The sequence below is a fragment of the Liolophura sinensis genome, chromosome 4, assembly GCF_032854445.1.
Source record: "Liolophura sinensis isolate JHLJ2023 chromosome 4, CUHK_Ljap_v2, whole genome shotgun sequence".
NCBI classification, from domain to species: domain Eukaryota; kingdom Metazoa; phylum Mollusca; class Polyplacophora; order Chitonida; family Chitonidae; genus Liolophura; species Liolophura sinensis.
This window is the reverse complement of record NC_088298.1, coordinates 20,548,374-20,570,388: the sequence shown is the minus strand read 5'-3', so window position 1 is coordinate 20,570,388 and position 22,015 is coordinate 20,548,374. Positions and strand designations below refer to the sequence as shown.

Sequence of the window (22,015 nt, the reverse complement as noted above, 5' to 3'; positions counted from 1 at the left end):
AAATTAAAAGCGTGCAAAAATTGCAGTGAAAGTTGTTTCTTTATATGCGGAAAGGTTGAGGAATTAGGGTACAAGCATGCTATTATGTATGCATTGAATTTTTTGTACCAGTATGCAGGTTGTAGCTTAAGACGCCAGAGAGAAAGCAAACAAATCTGGACTGTCTGAGAGTCACTCAAAACTGTTCATCTTGGTTTCGGTGACATCCTGATGTCAAACGAGAAAGTAACACCTTCGTGACTGTCTGTCAGCAACTTGTAGATGGTCATGGGTTTCAATCGGGCTCTGCTTGGTTTCCTCCCATCATAATGCTGGCTGCCGTCATTTGAGTGAAATATTCTTGAGTAAGGTGTAAAATGCCAGTCAATAATTAAGTAAATACCCTTTGTCACTATGCATTCACTCAGTTTCATTTTAGATAAAATAAAAAAAAGCCTTTCCAGTTCACATAAAAACATTTACAGGTCCCACACAATTGCAGATAGCTGAGATAGGAGAAGTTAATTTTCATGAATCCTCAAAAGTTGCTGATTCATAAAATACTTTGACCTACTTTACAAATAATATACCTTAATTTGAGCTGTACAAATGGCTGCCAAGAGCAAATTATGGGTTTTACATGGTCGGAAATTCAAAGTATTATTGGAGGCACCAGATAAAGTGGAAGAGCTTTCCTGTGTGGAATTGCACAATCAAATCATTATACAAATTGAGTTTTCTGCCTTGTTTATGCCCTTTACCCTATGTGTATTTAAAGTTGATGCAAGAAAAAAATATATAGATAACAATTTCTTCTCCCAATAATAACAGCGCAGTATTCAAATCTCTGCAAAGCTTCTCTGATTTTTTTAACCGTTTAGATTCTTTAGGTTTTTCCCCCCCCTCCCTTTTTGTCTTGCGCAATGATGCAAAGTTTGATTGATGGCAAAGAATTTGTTACAAATTACCGCAGAAGAAAAACTGGCCAGCATTCTTACTCGGGAACAAGATAACCATGTTTAATAATGAGTGATGAAGTTTGGTCTATTCATAACTTGATGGATTAGAATTAAAATTTGTCGAATGCATGGTCAAGTTGGAGAAAAAAAAAAGAGACAGGATACTGTGGAGATGTACAATTTGCTAATAAACTATCTGTAAGTATTGGAATGGATTATTCTGGGCTATGATTCAGGACACGGAAGATTTTTGTTATTATTTTGTGCCATGAATTTTTTACTATACACTTTTTTGCTATTTATTATATCCAGAGATAGAATCAGAAGAAGATAAATGGAGTTTATTGTCAGGAGATGTTTCATTTTTTTTTTTCGTTCTCATTTCTTCACAGCTTGTACACCTTGCTATTCAACAAGCTTTTACTCGAGCGATTTTCTTTCTTGATGAGAAAATTTTTTTGTAGTGTAATTTGGTTTGTGAAAGAGGTTGCCAAATATGAGCGGTATTGTCTCGTCACTCTACACCTACATTAGAGTCCTCCCAATTTTCTCGTCAGATTGGTTATTGTAAGGATACTCGGGTCTTCAGCAAGGCCACAAACATGTAATTTGATTGAACTTTTGAACTCTTGTTCAATTCTTCTCATCAGGATCCTGAGACATTATCTACAGTGTGGTGCTTATAAATGTGATTTGTCTTTGTGTACTTTTGTATTAAACCATGTTGACTAACCCTAGATGCTGGCCATTTCAGCCTTTTACGTCTGATACTTGTACATGAATTTGTCAAAATGATGAAAGACAATAATACATAGCTTCTTGTATACAAGAACATACAAGAAACCCATTGTTGCTTTATGAAGAAAATGACTTTTATCTGAAAGTGACCAGTCGTAAACATTTAGTTTGGGGATTTCACCCAGAGTTCTAATCCTGAGTTGGGCACAAGTATATTTCTCTGAGTCTTAATTTAAAATTAAGTGTCTTATTTACATCTGTTATTCATCTGGGCACTCAGCATAATTGGATAAGTCAGGAAGGTGTGGGCGTAATGTCAGTTCATGCTTTGATAGGTGAGGACATTACATGTATGTCTGGTGCAGTGTGTGGTGTCATTGACACGGCATTCCAGTGAGGCAGCACATTAAATATGGGGCTCAGTATTGAGACCGACATGCCGCAATGTGTGCATGTGGACACTGTTGTGATACACAGTACATGAACAACCAAACTGCCCGCATTCTTCAAACGTTTTGCTTATAAAAAGGTGTCTCGAGATAACCAGGCTCTTGGTGTCCAGAAGACAAGTTTCTCATGAGCGCTGCAATGTGTATGTGTGTTTTCTCTTAGACTTGGAATTTCATTTCAGTATAACGGGAGCAGCTTTCCAGTGCTTATACCAGCATTAGCTGGGGGGGAATTTTCCCTTTGGCTCACTTGGTAGAGCCCTGGACTTCGGTTTCGGAGACCCGAGTCCGAATCCGTGTGTGACCCACGTAGTAAAATCCTTCAACCAGCCCGGATAGCACAGTTGGTAGAGCGTCTGCTTCAGGACCGGTAGATCCAGGATCAATCCTTGATCGAGTCACACCTAAGACTTTAAAAGAGGAAGTTGTAACTTCCTCGCTTGGCGTTCAGCATGAAGGGGATAGTGCAACGACTGGTTGACCCGTATCAGTATTATGGCTCGGGCGGGGCGGCTTACTTGCCTTCAGTAAGTCGTCTCAGTGAAGCAGCACTAAATAAAAGAGCGGTGGAAATCCGTCCTGCAACAAGGAGGCACCCTACTGATTCCTACTGATTTCAGTCATAAGGCTGAAAAATTGTTGAGTACGACGTTAAACCCCAAGCACTCACTCATTCAACCATTACACCAGTGTTTATGAGTAGGATAAGTTTCTAATGAGTAAATGTGGGTAATTTTGACAATGTGTTAAGTGTATTGTCATTTGTTTCTTGGTGTTTCACCTTTGTCTTTTCATTTTTATATTTTTTAAGAGGATTATCATGAAAGTTTATTCCTTGCATTGAAATGTCTGGGTTAGTCAGACAGACACAACCTCTATGTAAATTTCAGGCTTTGTCTTCATTTTATTTCCTAATCACGGGTGGGCTAATGATAAATATCTAATTTTAAATCTATACATGTAGAATGGGTATATTAAAAATGTTCCAGGTAGTTATTAAACATGTTACAGTGTACATGCATGCGATAACTTATTGCCATGTCTTCTTGTTTTCTCAGAGGTCAAACAAGTTTGACCTTGTCAAAAGCAAGAAAATTTATTTATGTCATTCTCCGTGCATACAAGAAAAACTGTATCCAAATTTATCGATGAAAAGCCAAAATATGCATTATTTAGTCACGTCCTTTTTATTTTTGTCAAAAGCATCTCTCTGTTCTGTTGACAATTTTTTTTGTGGCTGCTGTTCATATTTTGCCGTCATAGACATGTCAAATTGTTGAGAATGCCGTTTCTAATTTTACACTCACTTGAATGCTGTTGTGTACATGACATTAATACATATGCTGACAAAACATGTGTAGCAAACAAGATTGGTATGTGGAGAAAAATACAGATCAAGTAGACTGTAGGAAAAGTACATGCTGTGTTGTGTACTCACAATATTTGTCATTTCAGGTTCCTTCGTTGTTTTGCTATTTTTTTGTGGAAATTCATAGTTCAGCTTTTTCAAATACTGTATTTCGGGTTTCTCAGGTGACACATTTTGCTCGATCCTTATTGATTCATCCACTTTATTGGGCAACTTAAGTGTTTTTTTTTGTGAAGTTGCATTAGTTTCCTATCAGAAAAACTTGTGTCAGCTTCAAAATTACCATTTTAAGGCCTGTATGTGCCTCTGAAAGTGTGTTTTAACATGTTAAACTTCAAACCATACATTACGTGCAGTACGTGTGTGTAAACATCAAAAGTAGTGTTTTAAGGCCTTCATTTGCCTCTGAAAGTGTGTTTTAACATGTTAAACTTCAAACCATACATTACGTGCAGTATGTGTGTGTAAACATCAAAAGTAGTGTTTTAAGGCCTTCATTTGCCTCTGAAAGTGTGTTTTAACATGTTAAACTTCAAACCATACATTACGTGCAGTATGTGTGTGTAAACATCAAAAGTAGTGTTTTAAGGCCTTCATTTGCCTCTGAAAGTGTGTTTTAACATGTTAAACTTCAAACCATACATTACGTGCAGTACGTATGTGTAAACATCAAAAGTAGCGTTTTAAGGCCTTCATTTGCCTCTGAAAGTGCATTTTAACATATTTTTACATGTCTTACTTTTGTGGGAAAATACTGTGTGGCTTTAACAACAAAGGCTTGGGCCAGAATTAAAATATTGTTTGTTTGATGTTACAAGCCCTTATAACAAAAGAGGGTAGGTACATACAGGTGTGTAGAACAATAGTAGAATCCTGTTCAAATGATTGGTCACAATAACACTTCCTCAATATTGATTAGAACACAGTACTAAATTATATCACCCAACATTTGGCTATTCTCAAAATAAGTATTCTTAGATCTTTGTGATAAAACTAAGAGGTTGACATTTGTTAAAAATTTTTACGAGAACTACAGCATAATTTAAGTCAAAATTTTATGCCATTATTTTCGGGTCCTGTACAGAGGGGGCGAGCATGTGAAAATATAACCAAAGTCCTGTCCAGCTGATACTTTTGAGGAGTGAAAGGGAACCTCATGACCTAGTAAAATAAAATCTTTACCAAGAAGTTTGTTTCCATTTTCCTAACTTCCCTAATTTTAATTAAACTTTGTGAGATTTAGGGGATTTTTCCTTGATGTGAAGGATCAAATATTTATTCTGGCTTCAATACATCATTCAATGTACATGCTTGTCTAAAGGTATGAAGAGTGTCAGCACCCAAGTGAGCCTCAGCTCAGATCACCAACTTTGACCTAATTTAGGGTCCAAAACATTATACATGGGGAAGAGGAGAGCCAAAACTATGTTGTGTTGCATGAAGATTAAAGGATGGAACATATCAGATTTGTGTTTCTGTGTAAAATTTCCAATATCCACTTAGAAATGCACCTGCCCTTTCTATTGTCACTAACATGGTTTCCACTACACAACAATGTATCAGTAAACAGATACATGCTCCCTAGGAAAGAGTTTGGGTGGGAGAAAAGATATTCACACCTGATTGACCTTTTTTTATATTTTTTTTATTTTGAGGTCTCCTGAATGGTATCTTTCCATGACAAGAGAAGGGGCTCATTAGGGGCCTCTGATACATGTGAAATGAGAGTAACACAATGGTGGATGCCAACATAAAAGGGGCTCTGTTGGGGATTCTTTAATAAAGTAGATTTAAAACAAAAATCTTCTGATTTGATCATGTGTTTCAGAGGATATTATGGTGTAAGGTCTCAATTTGTTACCGTGATTATACCAGTCCATGACTGAATTAATTTAATTCACAAAAAATAAACTAGGGGATTTACAATGTACGTAAGTGGGCTACATTTAGAAGGTCAGCTATAGCTTGAGGGACTTGCCCTTGGAGGTAGGCCTACAGGCCTGTGTCCAAGTTTTGTGGGTGTTTGTAAACATTTTGTGCCTGTTATAACCAGAGCCACACAATTCTCAGCAATTCACTTTTCTGATAGTAGGCATGTTTTAGAGGTATATAAGAATAGGGAGAGGAACCCTTAGCCAAAAAATTCGGCTGTGAACTTTTAATATTGGTAGTATTGAAAATGCAAGAAAACACTTATGTGTCATTGGCAAAAGTCAAGTGAATTACATTCCCGAAGGCTTAGTGGTCTTCTGGACAATTTTTATCTCATTTATCGAAGTGGTTAGCAGCTGTTTCTTCGGGGGACGGGAAATCAAGACTCCTCATCTAGACCCAGTAAAGAGACGAGGGCCGCCCTGGCCGAAGTGGTTAGCTCCTCAGCATGGCACAATGACCCAGGAGCCTGTGACCAATGCGGTCACAGCTGACTGGCTTCCTCTTATGCCGTACGTGGGAAGGTTTGCCAGCAACCTGCGGATGGTCATGAGTTCCCGCGGGCTCTGCCCATTTTCCTCCCACCATAATACTGCTTGTCGTCGTAGAAGAGAAATATTCTTAAATAAAAAAAGCAGAGAAGTATTACATTAAGTTGGGTAAATGTACCTACACAAGTACAGGTGAAGCTGTCAATCATAGTTTCTGAGAAAATCTATGTCGTGACCCCTCAGTAGAGAGCCTCATCCCGTTTAGCTGTTTGCCCTTTTGATGCGGAGGGTAGAGAGCTGGGAAAAATGTTGTCGCATGTGGGTACCTGTCATCAGACTGCTTTGTTGTTCACCTGAGAATGTTGTCCCTCTCCTCAGCTCGTTAGGCTGGATATCCACAGGTATTTCCCTTTGATCTTTTGCATTAACGCACGTGTGCTTGCATGTTGATTGCTGCTACTAATGCCTGGTGATTGACAGTGGTGGTTAGGTCTTATTTCTACTCGTTTTTTTATCCCGTCTTTCTTGTATCATTTGGCTTTGATAGCTATCGAGGTTCTCATGGAATGCTGGACATAAGAATTTGTCATCTAGGAAAAAAAAAAGAAAAAAAAAACAGGTATTTTTTATTATATATATATATCAAGGCTCTTTTAAAAAACCTCTTATAGAAATAATTCTTAAAATACTAGATATGTTCGGCAGTCCATGTAATTTTCTTAAATTATATCACAGAACAAATTTCTCTGTTGATTGGTGGACATGTGTACATTTTATAAAAATGATACAGTATATTCTTTGTGACGTAAAAGTGATCTGTTAAGAGTTAAAAGAGCAAGTGATCATTTTCAAGTGTTTGTATTGTATGGTGTTTTTAACACACAATGATTAGAAAACAGTCAGGCAGAATTAACAGTTTGCTTTGACATTTCAAAAGGGTCATCTCTCCATCATGTTTTTCTTGTTTTGGAAAGATCACAGCTTTTTTGCCAAATTTTCCTAATTCCTCAACCACTCAGCATATAAATAAGCGTCTTTCAATGTGGTGATTTGTGTACCTTTTTGAAGTGATTTGGGAAACAAAATGACATGTTTTGGGTTGGCCAATTCCAGGGTTTCACAAAAAGTATGATAAATTTCATCAGTCTGCACAGACTTTCCGGCCGTACGTGAGAAGGTCTACCAGCAACCTGCGAATGGTGGTGGGTTTCCCCCGGGTTCTGCTCGGTTTCCTCCCAACATAATGCTGGTCACCGTCGTATAAGTGAAATATTCTTGAGTACGGCATAAAACACCACTCAAATAAATCAGTTTGCACAGAAGCATTCACTGGGAATATGCTTGCACTAAACACCTTGCAAACATGCGAAAAGATTGAAGATTTATAGTGATGTAAGAATTCCATGTTGAATGTAAATGTTAATGTACTTGTGAAGACTGTTAACCCTTTCTCTGCCAGGCCATCACAGTATTAATCACCATAGTAGGTTAAGTCTGATCGGTGCCTTGTAGTACTAGGGTAAAATTGTTGTATTAACACTGAAGTTGTTTGCTATGTGAAGGACTCTGCATTCACATGTACATGTAGCAGGTAGTATAATGATGTCTCACATTCTCTACAGCACAAGACCAGAAGATGAAAGCAGTGCTGACACTTTTACATGTACACATATGGGACTAATGCTTTCTGGCTCATTGTTTTTTTTTTTCCCCAGGCAGTTTGTTTGTGTTTTCATGAAGTTTTTTGCCTTTAATTTATCTTTTCATTATCAGACTGTTTGTTGTGGTTTTCCTATTTTTCTGTTCCTCGATCATCTTGTACACCTTGTACTTTCATCTGGTTTTGTTGCGACGAAAAGGGATCAGAGTCGTTTCTCTGTCATTTAATTTTTTATTTTTTATTTTTTGGTGTTATTCTCTGTACTTGAGAATATTTCACTTTCGTGTATACCATCAGTGATCAGGCTGTGGAGAAAAGTCCCCAGGGAGAGCAAAAGTAGAAACTGAGGAAATGTTTCCACCTCTACCTAGTATTTATTTATTTATTTTATTTGAGTGGTGTTTTACGCTGTACTCAAGAATATTTCACTTATACGACGGCGGCCAGCATTATGGTGGGAGGAAACCGGGCAGAGCCCGGGGGAGACCCACGACCATCCGCAGGTTGCTCGCAGACCTTCCCACTTACTGCCGGAGAGGAAGCCAGGATGAGCTGGACTTGAACTCACAGCGACCGCATTGGTGAGAGGCTTCTGGGCCATTACGCTGCGCTAGCGCGCTAACCGACTGAGCCACGGAGGCCCCCACCTCTACCTAGTACATTGCCATGCTATTATAGATAATACTTACTGGTAAACTTTGATAAACTTCTAAAAGTGAGGTTTTTTTTTTATTGGATGCTTCTGTGGCCAAAATTCTGTACCTTGGTTCATGAAAAACACATTTATTTACAGTATCTATGAGATATGGCCTTAAAAATTGTAATCAGCCCTATAGTAGCAAGCACTACTAAAGAACTATTCAATCAGTAATAGGATATTTCAGGGCTGTAGACGTTGGTGGATAGCTGGAAATGTTTTCCACATATTTTCTACTCGATATATATTTACACTCACACAAAGGGATTATTTTCAATAAGTTTTATAGATGGCAAAAGCTCTCCAGCTTTTTCTACAACAATTAAAATTCCTAATGTTGCTTTTACAGAGTACACTGTATTTACGTTTTGTGAATAGTGACTGTTTAACATACACAGGGTGGATGCCGCATTTTTTGAACATAGATATACTGTACATCTAATGTTACATTGTGTGTTTGCTGTACTTGTGTTGTTTTTGGATGCAGCTGTGAAGTTTTATTACTTATTTCTTTATAAGTGCCCTCAAATTCTTCTTGTCTTTTCATTTTGTAACATGACTGAAATGCTACACACCATTGTTAGTGTCAGACCTAGTGGTTCATTCATCTCTAACATGTCCACACCTTGTATCCACAGGTGTGTCTAGTATGTAACCTGTAGCATCTTCTACAGTTGTTCTCATTGCCGGAATTATGTGGTAAATGTCAACCCTGAAAACCGGTTTGCATACTAACCCTCTCGATTCCCAGGTGATGTTTATTTGACGAATGATACCTTGTTTCTGCGACTTTTCACTGGCCCTGTGGTTGAAGTCAGACACTAATTCCCCTGTCGAAAACTTAAGCGGAGGTGTTTTCGTGAACAGGTGTCGTTTTATTGCCCCACTCAGTGTTAGCGAGATTTACCTGTTTTCATTTCAACAGGTGTCATGTCACTAACGACTTTGCGTTTACCTGTACCTGTGGCATTGACATCTCGCACAGACAGATTGGTCTGCCAGACAGATTAATTTTTTTCCTTCAGTTTTTTTTTTTTTTCCTCTTTTTTTTTTTTTTTGTCTGGATTCCAGATTTATTACTGGCATGTCTTTCAGAAATCCAATTTACTTGTACCCCACCATGTTATATGACATGTAAATCAGTCCTCTATTGTACTCTGTATGCTTATGTAATGATAAAGGGTTGAAGTGTTTTGGACAAGTCTGTTAATTGTGATAGGGTGGTCAGGTGAGAATCTGGTACAAACTCAGTTTCGCCCAGCTTTTTCTTGTTAATACATCTGTCTAATAAGTTTGTTTGCTGGTTTATTAGAATGACATTTTACAATTTGGTTTTATGTAATTAACGTCTTTTTTGAAGAGAGCAATTACATAATGAGTGAGACTTGCAGTACACTGCTTTTATTTATTTTTTTTTTGTTTGAGATTAAAATGTGCGTGACAAGTTGACAAGTTATTCCCCCTTACCTAGCTTTCAGCTCACTGAAGTATTTCATATACGTTCATTGTTAATGGCAAATTCCTTTATTCAGCTTTTTCTTCTTTGAAGGATAGCAGTAATGGTGTGTCACAAGATAATATGAACCTTTAATGTTTTTTTTTTTTTTTTTTTGTCTTATGACAGGAAAAGAAAATAAGGAAGAGAAAAGAGAAAAACTAGAATAACTCGATTTTGAAAATTGTTTGTCTACGGGAATGTGAGTGTATATGACTCATAAAATGTAGCATATTTACATCAGTAGTTTACATTATACAGCGTTCTTATTTAAGTTAAATTTACATTTTACATAGATGTAAATAGATGTATATTATTTATATAAAGCTAGTATAATTAGACTAAAGCTAGTATAATTAGACTTTCAGATACATTGCTTATTAGTCAACGCTGAGTACTTTTTAGGTTTTTAATTTGTAATTTTTAGCTAGACTCTACCTTGTCATCCTTGTGCATCGATGTTGGCGTTCAGTAACAGGGAAAGCAGTGTTAAACAAAATGTTTGGGGTGGGATCTTAGAAAGTACGGCTGGTATTGAGATCAGGGTTTGAACACATAATGCTGGTCTCACTGATGACGTTTTTGGGCTTGCTGGTAATGTATTACTCGTTCATTGGGCAGCAACAAGGGTCAGTCCAGCTTGGACCCTCATTACAAATGGGCTGTAAAATGTACCCCATCAGTACTAAGGGAGAAGAGAAAAAAATGGGCTAAAATATTCGGAAAAAAAATGTAGCATGGATATCTAGCTCTGGTGACCAATTGCTTTGCTATTTGTGGCATGCCAAGCAGCATTAAGTCCATGAGAGCACGATTAGAGATACTGTTACTTGTCCGGAAGAATGTAGCAATCTGGGTTTTCTTAACGCAGTCGATAGCTTGTACTATATCACGCTGTTAGTGATTGTGTCGTTAATAATACTGGTGTGACACCTTCATGGGTTAGCTGTGACAACATTGACAAATCTGGCTAAAGTGGGAGGATTAAGATGTGGATAGCGGGTAGGGTAGCAATGCTGCGGCAGGATGCAATTCTTCCGGTGCAAGTCCTCATGCATCCCTGCACAGCAATGGATTGCTTTTGAAAGTGTGTGTGTGTGTGTGTTTTTTTTTTGTTGTGTTTTTTTGTCTGGGGGGAGGAGTAGAGGTGGGGTGGGATTATTGCCTATTTTGAGTCACATCCAGCACTCATCACCCATCAAAACTAATTCGTAAAATTCTGATTAAGGTAATAAAAAAAATTGTCTGAAAACAATACACTTGACCTCATCCATTAGGCTGAACTAGAGTCTAGAGAACCTTTTTACAAACCTTTGTTAACGGGCTGCTGTTTGGTCCACTTCGGGGTGCAGCAGAAGTGCCAAGCGGTTCCATTTCAGTTATTGGGGCTGGTAAATTGAACAAGCACTTGTTATGGTATTGGCAGGTTGTTGTTTTTTTTTAAATCCACCAATCAGTGTGAAGAAAACTATGGTCCATTTAATCCACTAAAAAATGGGACTTTTTCTTCTGCTACTGCCTGTTTGGTACTTTGCACTAATCGCTGTGTGCATGCCATACACTTGTCCGCACTGCTTTACGAAGCATGGTCGAGCTACAGCTGTGACATTAGTCATGCTGAATGATCACGCATGTTTTGGGGAAGCTTCCGAGGCGCTGTTCTTAGGTTGTTTTCTTAACTGTTACGTACTGTATAAACATATGCTAAATCGCTCAAAATTTCACCAAAGCTTTTTTAAAAGCAAATAAAATTGCATAAAATATATAACTTTGGCGCTGAAGCTTATTTTGCAGTAGGATATCACCTGAGCTTCCTTCCAAACAAAAACCAAAACACCTGTCTGTTAAAACGTCAGTAGCTAGCACTCCCCAGAAACCGGTGAAAAGAGCAAGTTTAAAATAAGTCATTGGCCATGGTCCAGTGGTTTGAGGCATTTGCGTTTCAGTTCCTGAAACACACCTCATGAGAGTTCAAAAGCAGCCATGGACTGAGGATGAACATTCCCGTGATCTCATTGCTGCCGCTACATGTATATGTGACAGTATTGACAAACTGTCTGGGTGGCAATGCTTGTGATGCCATCTTGTGTTTATTGAAGACCACTTGTTTTCCACCAGTACAGAGTGCATGAATATATCTGTTTGTCACGTTAGGAAAGTTTATCAGTAACTTCCCAAAGGCTGATGGTTTATGCCAGGCACTCCATTTTCCTCCAGTCATAAGCAGCAGCAGCACCACAACCAAAAGAGCGGGGAAAAAAAAAGCAAAGCATGGCATTAATGTATAGTGTTAAAATCTTAGTACAGGGAACGTTATGTTAAAATTGTGTAAAACCCTCTCAAAAGTCCATAATGGTTTTCTCTAGTATACCAAGTGCTAAGTATTTCATTCAAGTACCCTCTTTGAAACAATGAATCACTACATATCTGTTGAATATTTTATTGCTCTCTTCAGTCCAAGTATTAAAGGTATAAGTATGTATTTTTTGCTAGAAATTGCTTATGGAATTCGTCATAAAGCAAAAGTACACACTACTATTCAAATATATGTAGACTGTAGGTTATATATACATTTTGTGAAGAGGAGGAACATTGACCTGTGACCCCTGTTAGGTAGCTGACTGTTACGCATGTAAATGTGTTCCCATAGGAATTTCTGTTCAGCAAGGCTAAAGCAGTGTTAATAGAGGCAGCATGTTTTTGCTGCTGAATTCCAATCAGTCAGCTGTTAAATAAGTTGACCCAAGTTAAAGACCCGTTAAGAAGATATCAAATTCCAATATAATCTAAATAATTGTCCCACACTGGTGAATAACTGTTGTTGCATGAGAAGTGATATTAAAATTGACGTCTTATTTGATGTTGGAATTGAGGTTTTGGGCCAGAAGAGGGATGGAGATGATTTTTCCAGGAAGTTCAGTGATTATTGGAGGTTTTGGACTGTCCTCTAGCCATGCTTGTTGTGTGTCATCTTTTTAAGTTAATGGGTGCCAATTTGGTTGACCAATCTTTTGTCATGCTCATTACCTGCAGTGTGTCTGTTCATTTTAGTCATTGTGATCGATACCTAGAAGGAAAAAATCTAAACTGGGAAAACGATGAAATGAAGAGACGAAAAAAAAGAAAGAAATGAAAGACTATAGCAGAAGAAAATGATATTGCAGGCACAAAAAAAAGAAGATTGCGTCTTAGCTTACAGCCCGCAAATCCATGCAAGCCATTTCATTTGAGCTTTTATTAGTGTGAACCTGTGCAACTGTCATTATCCTTTTTTGTTAGATTTGTAGCAACAGTCGAAGATTGCAGTTCCGGCAGCATTTGAAGCAAGCTCCTTTTCATATTCCGGTACTTAGCCATGAAGTTGCGTCTCTCTATGTGGAAGACTGCTTTGTGGTGCACTCTCCTTGTCTGTGGGGATTGTCCAAGGAATTTATCGTTGTTTAATGAATTTGTGGAAAGTACTTAATGACAGAGAATAACCCAGTGCCATTCTGGAGATCTGGAGTGCATCATGTTCCAATAACCCCACCCCCCATGCCCCCACCCCCATTGCCCCCACCCCCAATTGCACAGCAGACATCAGTCAGCCTACATGAATTGTGATAAACAGGAATATTTCATTCGTTTTATTGTACATGTATATATAATCACAACTGTTATTTCTTTCAAATCCTCAGGCATATACATGTATGTTGTATGTAAATGTTTTTTTGACAGTTGGTTTAATTGGCAGATGTTGTTCTCAGAATATAAAGAAATGAAAACCATTTAGTAATTGTTTGAAAGTGAAAGCTGCTTATTAGTTGATGTTGTGCTAGGAATTTTTCAGAAGTTTTAAAGAACAAGACGGCACCTGGCTGAAGCATATTTCAATCAATAGCAGGATGCTCAAGCTTAGATTTATTTCCCTTTGTTTCAGATTTGAGCATGAATCTAGTTGTACAACAATCCTAATGTATCATGTAAAAATCCCCAGCACACTCCCCCTAGAGGCTGTCACCTGAACCAGGCAGTGCTTCTGCAGCTAGGTTATTTAAACAGGTTCGCTGGAGTTCCTTGTAAATGACATAGTAGGGTTACTGTATCAACAGTTCAAACAGTGGAAGAAATATTCTTCCAGTATGTCAAATATCCGAGAAAATTATATTTATCACTTGGGCCTTCATCGCGGAAGCCCACAACTTTTATACATCATAGGCTAAAGCTTAAATTATTTTACGGAAACTACCTTCGACTTTAGAGAGCTGGAGTAAACGTGACATTACCTTGTTCTGGATAATAGGGTCGCGCTGAAGCTGTGTCAAGACGAAGTTTCACTTTAACTAGTTCAAAAAATCTAAAAAAATATTTAATGCTTGTTTAAGACCCTTTGAATGGTAGTCTTTCAGTGGTCATAAACATTAGTCAGGTACTGTCTTTCACTTTAAGCGGAATTTCAAACTGTATGTATTTCTTTAAAGCATATTCTCATGTCTTCATTTGATTCGTGTATAATTTGATTTGGTGGTTTGTCAGCACAATGTTAATGAACTCTTCACTTTACAGACAAGGCTACCAGTTGTTATGGATGTAGGTAACTTGAAGATCTTGGAGTAAACCATCAACCATGGGCGAATTACTATCAACACCAAACAACATTTCTGTCCTATTTGTAGCCATAAATGTAAAAGTTTTAGTATATTTATTTATTTACTTGATGGGTGTTTAACGCCGTACTTAAGAGTATTTCACTTGTACAACGGTGGCCAGCATTATGGTGGGAGGAACCAGGCAGAGCCCCTGGGGGAAGCCCACGGCCATCCGCAGATTGCTGACAGACCTTTTAGTATAAAAGAATAGTTCAAACACAGAGAGAATGCATTTATCTTAAAATGTAAAAATGTAGGAATCTGTGACAACCAAGAGGATTTTATTGCAACACAGCACTCAGTGCCTCAGTGTGTGTATAAGGATTTAGCTTATATTCAGAGTTTTACGATGTGTTTACAATGTGTTTACGATGTGTTTACATCATTTCTCTGCATTTGTCACTCTGCTTGTAATATTATTTATTCCATTACTATACATGTAGTACGTTCTTCTGATCAGCCTATCCCTATTCGGACTGATACCATCATTCCACTGGCAGTTAATCAGGTTCGTAATCCTATGTTATATGATAATTTAACAGTTAACCCTTTGACCCTTCAGTTATCTGGTGATGTAGCTGAAGTGGTTAATCCTTCTACAAGTTGATCTGCGAATGGGTATACAGTAGTTTAATTATGGCTTTTCATAGTTAGCCTAAGAAACTAAATGTAAACTTTCATTTTTAGAGCAAAATAGAGTTCAGAAAATATTCCTTTTTGAGCTGTAACGTTCATTTTACTAGTGGATGTCATTCCTTTGAAACAAACCTCAAAACACTCAAATACAACTCTGCAACAAGTCAAAATGAGTGTGTGGGTAGGTCCGTTAGCAACCTGCGGATGGTCGTTGGTTTTTCCCTGGGCTTTGCCCGGTTTTCTGCCGCCATAATGCTGGTGGCTGTTAGTATTAGTGAAATAGTTCCTTGAGTGCGGCATAAAAATGCCAATCAAATAAATAAAATAAATCGAATAGATTATTAATTAAGTCAAATGCTGTATTTCAACCATATCAAGGCAGTCAAGTGCATTCAAAAGTAGAAGTTGAAATGTAGAATGTCATCTGGAGGAACATCCATTAACTCTGATTGCCATGGGACTGTTATAAACACTGGTACTGACATGAACGAATTATTCCTGTCAAAATGTAACCTAAATGACTATAAATTTCGTCCAAGACTAATTTGCCCTTTTTTCCTGATTCTGAGAGTTCTATTGAGTTTATTAGAAAGCTATTTTGAGGTTTGCTTGGAAGTTTGGAACATATGGAATGATATTCTACTGGAAATTAGTAATTTTTAGCACCAAAAATTATTTTTTTGTGTGATATTTATTTGCCTCTGAAAGTGTACTTTTGTGGGCGAAATTTTAGGTCATTTAGGGGTAATTCCATCTAACCGCCATTGGTCATCTTTAAACATTTATACTCGCTTACTCGTGTACGATACAAGCATCAGGCTCACCACACTGTTGAATATTTCTATAACCACTTTCACACAGTGTGGAGAATGCTCGCATTATCACATGTTAATGACCTCTGCAATGCATTTGTGTAATTTACCATTAACCAGATTAATGGTTATCTTCGTGATTTATTGCTACTGGGAGTCAGAGGGGCAGCGAGGGTTTGAATGTTTGTGGCGGCTGCGTCGAATGGGGAAGTGAAATCAAGGAGGAGAACTTTAGAACTGGTACTCTCTGTAGCGTGCCGGATCAGTTAATTGATGCAGTCTAGTGAAAACATTGACATGCAACTGACATAGTTTTGGCTATGTTTTGGAATGTTGCCATCAATTACTGGCATTTGTGGCATGGCTGTTTTGATTTTTGGTGGTACATGACATGTATTGTTTTATGGTTGGTATGTGCATTGTTTAGCTAGCTCTCCCTTCTATAGCATGCTGATACACGTAATTGCATTAATTTTCTTTGTCGTCTTCCTCTGAAGTTTCCTCATTTCATCTCTTTCCACTCTCTTTTCCCTCTTTCCTCCATGTTTTCCCTCTTTCTTTCTGCTTCTCCTCTTTCCTCCCTGTTTTCCCTATTTCCTCCCAGTCGTACTTTTGTGTTTCCCTCATGACATTTTTAGTTATATATGTACCATTCTTTCCTTCCTGTTTTCCCTCTTTCTTCCCTGCTCCCCCCTCCTGGTTTTCCCTATTTCCTCCCTATTTTCCCTATTTCCTCCCTGTTTTCCCAGTCTTACTTTTGTGGTTCCCTCACGACATTTTTAGTTATATTTGTACTATTTTTTCGTCGCTGTTTTCCCTCTTTCCTTCTTGTTTCCCTTCTTTCCTCCCAGTTATATTAATACCATTCTTTCCTCCCATATATATATATACATACATATACGTTTGCATACAAGTACGATATGAATTTTTAGTTGATTAGCTTTGCTGTTGTCACATGAACACTCCATTATTAGCAGTAAATCTCTGTACAGAATCACTTACATGCATTAATCGAGTACGTTCCATGTACATACCTGTATGGTATGGTTTGAAGTTTTTGTCGCTTGTTTACCATGCTCTGGTCAAATGCCCTGCATTAACAAGAAATCTTTGCTCTGAATCATATACATAAATTGATTTTTTTTTTTCTTTTTTGATTGGTGTTTTACGCCGTACTCAAGAATATTTCACTTATATGACGGCGGCCAGCATTATGGTGGGTGGAAACCGGGCACGGGCCCGGGGGGAAACCCACAACCATCCACAGGTTGCTGGCAGACCTTCCCACGTATGGCCGGAGAGGAAGCCAGCATGAGCTGGTCTTGAACTCACAGCGACCGCATTGGTGAGAGGCTTCTGGGTCACTATGCTACACTAGCGCGCTAACCGACTGAGCCACGGAGGCCCCTACATAAATTGAGTACAAAGCCTTTACATTTAAAATGTTTCAGATTTTTTTTATTCATTATGATATTGTTTCTCCTCTCACAAAAGTATATCTCTTGAAGAGAATCCCACATGTATGTCTAAGGGTAGTTGTGTCCGTCAGTCTCTCTGCAATCTATTACCCCTACTGGCAAAATCTTGTGGTTTGCAAGATTCCTGCAAAAGTTGCATACTGTGTGTTGTACTAGTTTTCATTTTGTTACAGTCTGGTTACCGATCATCTTCTAACTTAATTCACCTGCTCAGACTCTTCGTTATTATGTGCTGCCATTTGGTAGTACCACTAACTCCAAGTCACCTGTGTTCAAGTTGAACTGAGAAAAAGTGTGCTGTTTTAAAACCTTTCCAGTTTTTGGAAATTTAAAGATAGGAATATGTTGTTCATTAGATGGACTAACCATGTGAACAAAAAAAGAAACTTAATATTCCTTCTACAGTTACATTATAATGGCTAAAAACAGCAGACGTGTCCCAAAAAATAGAAGAATTATTAGCTTGACTTTTAAAATCATCTGACTGTTGTGAGATTCCTGAAGATGTTCCAATAATGCTTACTCTGCAGAAATCCCAGTAATGCTTACTCTGCAGAAATCCCAATAATGCTTACTCTGCAGAAATCCCAATAATGCTTACTCTGCAGAAGCTTAAGTACAGTAACTCTCCAGAAGTTCCAATACTGCTTACTGTTCAGAAGTTTTAATTCTGCTTACTCTGCAGAAGCCTCAATACTGCTTACTCTGTAGAAGTGCCAATACTGTTTACTCTGTAGAAGTGTCAATACTGCTTACTCTCCAGAAGCTCCAGTATTGCTTAGTCTGCAGAGGACTCAATATTGCTTACTCTTCAGAAACCTCAATACTGCTTATTCTACAGAAGTTGCAATACTGCTTACTCTCCAGAAGCCTCAATACTACTTACTCTGCAGAAGTGCGAATACTGCTTACTCTCCAGAAGCCTCAATACTGCTTACTCTGTAGAAATGCCCATACTGCTTACTCTGCAGAAGCCTCAATACTGCTTACTCTACAGAAGTGCCAATACTGCTTACTCTGCAGAAGTGCGAATACTGCTTAACGTAGACTGATAAAATTGTACTGTTTGTGAAGCCCTGAAATTGGCCAATCCAACCAATGTTGTGGTACTTTGGTATCCAAAATCAAAGTAAACACATGCATAAATTCACTAAAAATTGCTCTTTTTACATGCAAAAAGGTTGAGGAATTAGGGTAAATGATAAAAATGGTAACTACAAATGACCTGTCTACAAATGATTAAACATGCGCTATCATAAACATTCACCAAAAGCTGTAGCTCAAACCTGTATATTGCGGATAATCATGCCATGATAAACCCACAAGGGAGAGAACTGAGGTGATGATTTATTCATACATCTATAAGCTAGGCAGGTAAACATTGCCAAGGGAGACAAGTTTATAATACTGGTGATACAGCAGTATAATAAATCAACTCAGAAAATTAAAACTGAATTCATTTATTATTTCACTTTATATGAATATTTGATATTTTTTGATGTGCTCAAAATTGTCTCTCAAATCTCACGGGTACATGTGGTGCCTATCAAAGGGTGGCGTTTTCCCCCACCTATGACAATGTACTTTTCCATGCACCTTAATTGTTGATCAGCATGATATACACATGCCTTTCAAAGCACGGTGGTTCCCAGCTGATGGTTATCTGTCAGGTGAAATATGTTGTTGTATACTATAAATGAAACACCACCGTTTCATTTTTCTTTGTATGTTGTATTTTCCTCATGACATTTTTTGTTATATTTATACCATTCTGTCTTCCCTGTTTCCCCTCTTTCCTCTGTGTTTCTCTCCCTCTTTTCCCTACTTCCTCCCTGTTTTTTACCAGCCCCGATAGCACAGTTGGTAGAGCGTCCACTTTGAGAGCAGTAGTTCCAGGGTCAATCCTGGTTTGAGTCACACCTTGGACTTTAAGTTGTAACTTCCTCACTTGTTGTTCAGCATTAAGGGGATAGTGCAGTGACTGGTTGACCCGTGTCAGTATAATGGATCGGGCAGTGCGGCTTACTTGCCTTCAGTAGGTCGTCTCAGTGAAGCAGCACTAGATAAAAGAGCAGAGGAAATCCGTCCTGCAACAAGGAGGCATATTACATGCACTCTAAGGATTCCTTTGTTGTCATCTGACTGAAAAACTAAGTACTACATTATCCCCAAGCACTCACTCACTCACTCACTCCTCTCTGTTTTCCCTATTTCCTCCCATTTTCCCAGTCTCACTTTTGTGTTTCCCTCATGACATTTTTAGTTATTTTTTTACCATTCCCCACAGTGTCTTTTACCACCACAATGATTTACAACTTGGGACCTCCGTGGCTCAGTCGGTTAGGGCGCTAGCGCAGCGTAATGACCCAAGAGTCTCTCACCAATGCGGTCACTGTGAGTTCAAGGCCAGCTCATGCTGGCTTCCTCTCCGGCCGTAAGTGGGAAGGTCTACTAGCAACCTGCAGATGGTCGTGGGTTTCCCCCGGGCTCTGCCCGGTTTCCTCCCACCATAATGCTGCAATCTTTATGCATATGATAAAACAGTTATATTTGTGATAGCATAATAATTTTGGCCTTTCTTGTTGATTTAATGACAAGATCTTAGCACTGTAAAATTAGAGGATAATATCTGTGTATGGCAGTGTCAATCATTCTACTTTTTAGGGTTTAAAGGGTAGTATTTGAATGTATCACCTGACTAGAACATAATGCAGTTTTGCAAACTGCTCAATCAGGCAAGTTATGGGTATTCTGGTATTCATTATGAATACCTTGTTCAGTCCTGTAATGACTCGATTACTTGTGTGTCTATTGAATACTTTGTTTTCTTGAGTCCATTGCTCCCCTAGTGCTGCTTCGACTGAGGTATGATGCCGCAGACACCAGATATGGCACCCTAAGTGAGGCAGCAACAAGTACTAAGACTTTGACCCTTTGAAATTGCACAAATTATTACAGTTTAGCTATCCATCACAATTAGATGTCAAATGAGGTCATATGTTCATAAGACCTCATTGAAAGACTTGATGCAATCAAAGCATGACTGAGATTCCTTGTTTAATTGTTATTTGACCTTGAACTCATTCATGGACTACAAATTTGAACTTTGATATGGAATTCATGCTTGGAATATCAACTGTCTGCCAGGCATCATTGAAAACTGCTGACCGCTTCTCTCTTATGTATTACCGGCTTTATTTCCTATTTGTATAATCTCTTACATGCCTTTGTCTTTGGGAGCTATTGTTAAGCTTTTTTTTTTTTAAATGGATCTTGCTATTATTGACTTGGAATGGCCTTTACAGACTACGCATGGTATACGAATGTCGTACATGAGGCTTATATTTGTGAACTCTAACACGTAAGTTAAGTCTGGTCGAGTCGTTAGCCTTGGACAACCAAAATAAACATGCATTTAAACAGTTAGCCAATACACTATAAGTCACTGCGACGTTGATTGTAAATTCTTGTCCTCTTTAGTCTAACTAAATGTAGCTGTACTGTTGGCTCTGTTCTCCAGACGGTGGAAATTTATGTCTAAGCTGGCCAATTTGCTTGTATCAATGTCATGCGTCTTAACCGTAAATCATCGTTTGACTATAACGAAGTAGTATAAGAACAGAGACCGATACTGTAGGTAAAAACAGAAAGTCCCTTATTTGTCTGACTATGACGAAAGCAAATTAAAGCTCTCTAACCGGCGATAGTCTGCAGCCTTTGCCAAACAGTCAAGGTTGAGGCTGATTGGCTTTCATTCGACAGAGCAAAAAACAACCCACCAATCAGTTGTTGTTAGATTATCCAATCAAGACCAGTTCACCATAGTTGATTTATGGGAATTAAAACACTAGTTTATCAATCTATAATCAATTTCTCCTTTATTGAGCATTGGGCGTGACAGTTAACTAGTACCTGATAAACAGGAACTGTAATTTTAGTCACTCGCAATCTATCAGTCATTGAATGTTGATATTTTCAGGATTCGTTGGAGCGTAAAGTCCGCGAGCTTCAGCATCGTCTGGATGAGGAGAAACAGGCATCCAGGCGCGAGAAACTTTCGTTAGCTCGTCTCCAGCGAGAGATGGCTCGCCAGAAGAGTGAGCTCCCCTTGGTAAGTACAATTTTTTTTTTTTTTATTTCTTTTTCAACACATTTTCCAGGTGATTGTCCCTGTTCATTGCTCAAAGTCCTCTTGTCAGCCATGACAATCTTTTAATTTCCTGAAATGTTCATGCACTGTGATGGGAAATTAGTCTTGTCTGTCTGATGTTGATGTATTGTAGATAAAGTCATCCCACAATTTGACGATTTCTGTGATTTAACAAAACAAAATGAGATACCCTAATTCGTCGACCTTTTCAACCGCCTCTGCAAGCAACATTTTAAAACATTCTGAGAGAACTATGAGGTGTAGAAAAATAATTTGCACAGTTTCATGAAGCGTGCATCTTTCATGACACAGCCAATGATTTGTAGCATCATTTTCATAGTAATTGGATGCATAAATTCCACTGAAAAAAAAAGTCTTGTAGTGGTTGGAAAGGTTGAAGATTTACAGTACCTTTCATGGTCTTGAATTGTGGCCCAAACTTTTATTGATAATTAACCCATCTAAGGGAAGATTACGCTTGAGCACTGGACTACTTTCCATCACAATTGTCTGCCACTGTTGAAAAATCAAAATCAACATGA

At 38.2% G+C, this 22,015-nt stretch overlaps 1 protein-coding gene across 1 annotated transcript in view; it reads left to right on the top strand.

Annotated features, from left to right (window-relative positions):
* The window catches only part of LOC135464511 (uncharacterized), a 151,264-nt gene that overhangs the window by 13,109 nt on the left and 116,140 nt on the right, over positions 1 to 22,015 (top strand). Inside the window, exon 3 of the mRNA XM_064741936.1 lies at positions 21,303 to 21,434. Coding sequence (XP_064598006.1) covers positions 21,303 to 21,434 — 132 coding nt within the window. The remainder of the gene's footprint in view (positions 1 to 21,302; positions 21,435 to 22,015) is intronic.